This window comes from Ovis aries, chromosome 3 (assembly GCF_016772045.2).
Source record: "Ovis aries strain OAR_USU_Benz2616 breed Rambouillet chromosome 3, ARS-UI_Ramb_v3.0, whole genome shotgun sequence".
Classification (NCBI taxonomy): domain Eukaryota; kingdom Metazoa; phylum Chordata; class Mammalia; order Artiodactyla; family Bovidae; genus Ovis; species Ovis aries.
Window position 1 is genome coordinate 107,872,645 of NC_056056.1, and position 6,000 is coordinate 107,878,644.

A 6,000-nucleotide genomic window follows, 5' to 3' on the forward strand; every position below is an offset into this window, starting at 1 on the left:
AGGTTAAAGCGTCTGCCTGCAATGCAGGAGATCTGGGTTTGATCCCTGGGTTGGGAAGATCCCCTGGAGAAGGAAATGGCAACCAACTCCAGTATTCTTGCCTGGAGAATCCCATGGACGGAGGAGCCTGGTAGGCTACAGTCCACGGGGTTGCAAAAAGTCATACACGACTGAGCGACTTTACTTAGACTTGGATAGAAATCATAGATTTTTTTCTTAGAGTTCCCTAGTAAATCTTAATCCCGTTTATACTCTAAATCAAAAAGAATGCTCATCTCCTTGGGCGAGGTCTTTTCTCTCCAAGGCCGCAGCTTCAGGAGGGATATGCATTGAGCCATCTGAGGGAGGTTGAGGCATTCACCTTAACAGTCAAGATCAACCCTCATATCATAGGAGTTCACTTGATAGTTTCAAGACACTGAGAAGTCTGGTGGGGATTTGCATTATTTTTCTATGGGATCAAAATAGAATTTGTATGTTTAGAATTAGCTTAGTTTCATTATAAAAATGAATCAGTGTTAAACACTGGCATTTACTTTTTCCAATTAGGTAATAAAGTAGACTTGGAGAAGGAGAGACATGTTTCCATTCAAGAAGCAGAATCGTAAGTGTTTTCTTTCTCTTCCTTCCATCAGTCACTCTCTGTAAGAAGTCTTCATCCTTGCACCATGTTCTTTACCATTTAGTTATTACTCAAACCTTTTAATATAGGTTGAGCTATTGGATTCAATGAAGTGTGTTTACATTGGCAGTGTCTAGACTTTTCGTGACATTTAAAGATGTTTCACTTTCAATTCTTTTTCTGGTTTCAGTAAAAAGTATAAAAGTGATGCAAAATAGCCAAATAGCGAGTCACAAAAACTAAAATATTTGGGTTGCAAATTAATTTATAAAAATTTCAAGTCTTGCAATATATTCTTATTTAAAAGTTGATTCAATATATAGAGATATTAACCAGTATATAATTTTAATTTCACTAAACCTGAGTTAATTGGTAATAAGTCACCAAAAGTGCTACTGTAAAAAAAAGAAGTTCAAATAGCAGTTGTGTCAAAAACTTGAAACATTTTTTTACAGCAATTACTGATGTTGCTTTTCTTTTTAAGGTATGCAGAATCTGTGGGAGCAAAACATTATCACACTTCAGCCAAACAGAACAAAGGAATTGAGGAACTCTTTCTTGACCTTTGTAAAAGTAGGTGTATGGATGTGTTGTGTTTGCTAAACATATTAAAATAAATGCAATACCATTAAAAATAAAAATGGAAGGGGAATATACAGAGTAAAAGATTTAAGAGATGTAACAACGTGTTGCAGTGGATGGACCTTATTTGTATCCTAATTTGACAAACTAGTGAAAAAGAACATTTATGAAATGATTGGGACTGTATGAACATTCACTGGATATTGATGATCTTAAATATTGTGAATTTTGTTAGGCATAATTATGGTGTTGTGATTATGCCTGAAAATAATTTTTATTTTTTTAAAGGTTTTATCTTTAGAAATCATAATTTGTGAATGAAATGTATATGTCTGGCACATAAATTTGATTTAAAAATAATGGTAGTGATGATTGCCAAGTATGGATGAAAGTGTGTGATGGACATACAGATTTTCATTATGTTTTTCTTTTATGTATGTTTATGCTTTTTCATATTAAAAAAAGAGAGAGAAAGGAAAATGTTTATCATATACAACCTGAAAGTCATTTCTCATATCACCAATAGAACACATACTATACTTAGGAAAACCCTAGTCTGTAGAATAATGGCTTGAGATGATTTTGTCAAATTACATTCCTTGAAATCACAGACTCTTTTGAGAACATGATGAAATGATGGTTTTCTCTCTAGAAAAATGTACATATATACAAACTTTGGAGTAAATACTAGTATTATGTAAACCTGAAGATCATTCGTAGTTCACCTGGGAGAGTAATTCTCTAAATGTAGTCTCCGAGTTAGCAGCATTAGCATCATTTGAGAATGTATTAGAAGTGCGAATTCTTGAGCTTTACCCCAAACCTACTGAATCGAAATTCTAGGAGGTGGTTCTCCAAACGTGTGTTTTAATCATTCCTCCTTAGGATTCTGATTTATACTAAAATATGAGAACCACTGCTGTACATATCAGTCACTAGGAGATCTTGTTACAATTGTAATTTGATAAAGCTGGTCTCATGTAGGCCTGAACTTCTGTTTTCTAACAGACAGCCAAGGATTAATGACACTTGTCCGCAGACCATACTTTGAGTACTGAGGTTCTAGATCAGTGGCTTGTAAATGTTGTATATGACATCTTTATATAAAAAGATTGAATGTTCTCCATATGTTATTTTAAAATTATAGAACATATACAAGTGCTTATGTATTTTGTATATAGTCAAACATATTAAAAAAATAGAAATTTTGAAAGGTTGGGGGAAACTGTTTTCTAATTTCATCTCAATGAATTGTCCCATATACCTCGATTTGGAAACCATTGTTCAAGATTGGTCTCTGGACCCAAGTTTAGAACCCTTATTCTGTTCTAAGGACTCTCTTTTCTTTGCTCATCTTTTCAGATATGTATTTTGCAACTATTTACTCCTAGTCTGTGTCTTGTATTCTCATTTTTCTTAACTGTTTCTCAAAGAGCAAAAGATCTAAATTTTAATGAGGTCTGATTTGTCAGTTTTTCTTTATGAGTCATTTTTTGTGTGTCTTACATGAGAAATCTTTGCTAACTCAAAGTCATAAAGATTTTCTTCTACAGAGATTCCCTCCTATTTTTTCCTTTTTTTTAATTAGTTAATTTATTTTTGGCCGTGCTGGCTCTTCACTGGGTGTGGGCTTTTCTTCAGCTGCAGAGAGCAGAGGCCACTCTCTAGTTGGGCTCTGCGGGCTTCCCACGGCAGTGGCTCCCCGCGTTGTGGAGCACCGGCTCAGGGGCCCGCAGGCTTCAGTAGCTGTGGCTCCCAGGCTTTATGGAGTCCAGGCTCGGTAGTTGTGCTGCGTGGCCTCAGTTGCTCTGAGTCGTGCGGGATCCTCCTGGATCGAGGATTGATCTCCTGCGTTGGGATTTACTTCTTTACCAGTGAGCCACCAGGGAAGCCCCTCCTGCTGTGTTTTCTTCTAGACATTTTGTTTTACGTTTAGATCTGAAATTAATTTCTTACTAATGTTCACATATGGTGGGAGATACAGATTGAACTTTTCATTTTTTTTTCATGTAAATGTCCAGTTCTAGTACTGTTTCTTGAAAAGATGATTGTTTTCATTCAGTAAACTTGGCACATGTGTTAAAAATCAAGTGACCATATGTATGGGAGTCTGTTTCTGGACCTGTTTTGTTGACTCTGTATTTCTTTTTTCACCAGTATCTCATTGTCATCATTAGAGTAACTTTCTATTGTATCTTTAAACCAGATAGTGTGAGTCCTCCAGCTTTCTTCTTCCTCCTTCATCCTAAACTCTGGTTCTTTCAAATGTTATTTGCTTAAAAGTTTTACATTAATTGAAGAATAATCTTGTACCCTAAATATTGCTTGTACTTGGAACAATTTGACCTTCTTTGACATATTTTGAAGGCGGGAAGAGGGGACGACAGAGGATGAGATGGTTGGATGGCATCACCAACTCAGTGGAAGTGAGTTTGAATAAACTCCGGGAGTTGGTGATGGACAGGGAGGCCTGGTGTGCTGCAGTCCATGGGGTGGCAAAGAGTCAGACATGGCTAGGCGACTGAACTGAACTGAGCTGACATATTTCTAAGTATACTTGGAAAATCTTAAGGATGGCCCTTGTATACAGTCATTTGTTCGGATCAAAAACTTGTTTTCTCTGGTGATGTCACTGTGGCTGTGATGCAGCTGGACAAATACCCTTGCTATTACTTAGTTTCCTTGTTGGTTGAAAGTCCGCTATCATGATAGTAAACGGAAATTAGAGAAACAGAAGACTCCGGTTGTGGTCCTAACTGATGTCTGCTTTCTCCCTCTCTTAGGAATGATAGAAACTGCACAAATGGATGAGAGGGCAAAAGGCAATGGCTCCAGTCAGCCGGGAGCTGCAAGGCGAGGTGTTCAGATCATTGATGATGAACCTCAAGCCCAGAGCGTTGGCGGAGGGTGCTGTTCTTCTGGATAACTGTTCACCCCTAAGAAAGTAAAAAAAAACAAACTGTGGATCATTGCCCTCAACATGAAGACTGCCATATTCCAAGTCACATTATTTTACCGATGGAGTTACAGAATTAACAGTATTTTAAATTACGTTTATAACTGCAGAGACCTTAAGTGCTAAACCTAGTGGAGTTTGTGACCAGAGAATTGGCATTTTCTACAAATGTTAACAAAGCAATTACCAATGGCCTTTTTACATATTTTTTTCTTTAATAAGAAATAATATGCATGTAGAAAAGACCTACTTAAAGGCTTCATTTATATTCTTTTAAATCAAATCTTTATTTAATAACTTATATATGTTGTTGGAATGGTATACATTTTTGCAGTCCTTTGTATTTTGTGGTAGTTTGAATTGTATCCCTTCTAAATGGCAAAATGTCTTTTGTTTTCTTCTTTTTTTTTTTTTTAATTAGCAGATACCTGAAGTACTATTTTTGCAGGGTTTGCACAGGCCCCTAACTGTCTACTACACTTTGATATAATCTATATACATCCTGTATGCTGAGCTGGTAAAATACAATGTAAATTACATATTAAATATTTTATCTGCTTTTACAAGTGCAAGGTGCAAAAATATATACAATAGTCTCATTGATGACTGTAAAGTGAATTAACATTTGGTGATAATGCCTAAGCTTTTTGACTCTGATAAAAAGATCATAGCTCCCCTTCACTTCTGTCTTAACTTGAAAGTGGTGTGTTTAAATTTTCTCATATACTTTACTTGAATTATTGCTGTTGTCATGTTTTTTGCCTCTAAATCCATGTGATGATTGATTGAGCAACAGCATTTGCCTTTGGGTTTTGGGTTGTTTTGTTCTTTTGGGGGTTTGTTTTTTGGGAGGCAGGGATAAAAGAGATGACTTCTGCCGTTTTTGCTTTAGAGTGGTTACCTTAGAAGTATTTGGGTGGAGCATGCTGAGTTTCACTTCTGCAAAGCTTTAGTTTTCTCTTATGCTTTATATGAAATGGATTCACTGGTATGAGAAGAGAGGAAGAAGTCCCAGATAGTAGCCACTCACCAAGACTCCTTTATACAGCAGCATGTTAGTGGTAGTTTCTGCTCCGGAGGCAGCAGTTCTAGATCTTTCCTAAGCAAATTGTATTTGTTCATTGCTTGCCAGAGATGAACACGGAAAGTTTTGTTTCATTTTGTAAGCGCTATCCGTCTGAGTTTCTTTGAAGGGAAACATTTCATGTAACGTAGTTATAGCAAACACTGGAAAGATTTATAAAATTATATTCTTGTATACTTTGTAAATGAGTCTCACTAGGTTTTTTTTTTTTCCTTAAGCATAAGACTAAACTTAAATTTGTTAATTTTAATAAAATCAGGCACAGGAAGAACACAAATTATGTAAATTAACAAAAATTGTTCTAATATATATATTTTTCCATTTCTGTCATGCTTGGAAAACTAGTAAATGATATGTCTAAGATAAAATGGAATGGTCCCTGGATTTACTTCTTATAAGAAGCAGTAGTATACAATAAAGTTGTTAGCTTGAACAGTTAAGAGAATGTAAAGAAGTTATAGTTACAAAAAAAGTAACTTTCCCAAATGGGTTAAAGTTGAATGAATTACCATCTTGATGTTATGATATTGCAATTTTAACTTAGTATTAAGTATTCTATAAGTCTGCATTTTTACCCTCTTTAATTACTGTCTCTGTCGAACTCAACACACTGCTGCTCTGTTGTGTGTTCCCTCCCGGGTGGGGTGGAAAGAGTTTCCTGGAAGATAAGCTAAAGTCGTCTTCTTTTATGGGATGATCGTTCTCTGTGCAGTTTCTTGGTTTCCTGGAGGGAGGCAGCGGGGATTCTGAGTACAG

At 36.0% G+C, this 6,000-nt stretch overlaps 1 protein-coding gene across 1 annotated transcript in view; it reads left to right on the forward strand.

Annotated features, from left to right (window-relative positions):
• RAB21 (RAB21, member RAS oncogene family) overlaps positions 1-4,130 on the forward strand; it is a 28,512-nt gene extending 24,382 nt beyond the window's left edge. Inside the window, 3 exon segments of the mRNA NM_001161874.1 lie at positions 550-604; positions 1,107-1,195; positions 3,988-4,130. Coding sequence (NP_001155346.1) covers positions 550-604; positions 1,107-1,195; positions 3,988-4,130 — 287 coding nt within the window.
• The last annotated feature ends 1,870 nt before the right edge of the window (positions 4,131-6,000 follow it).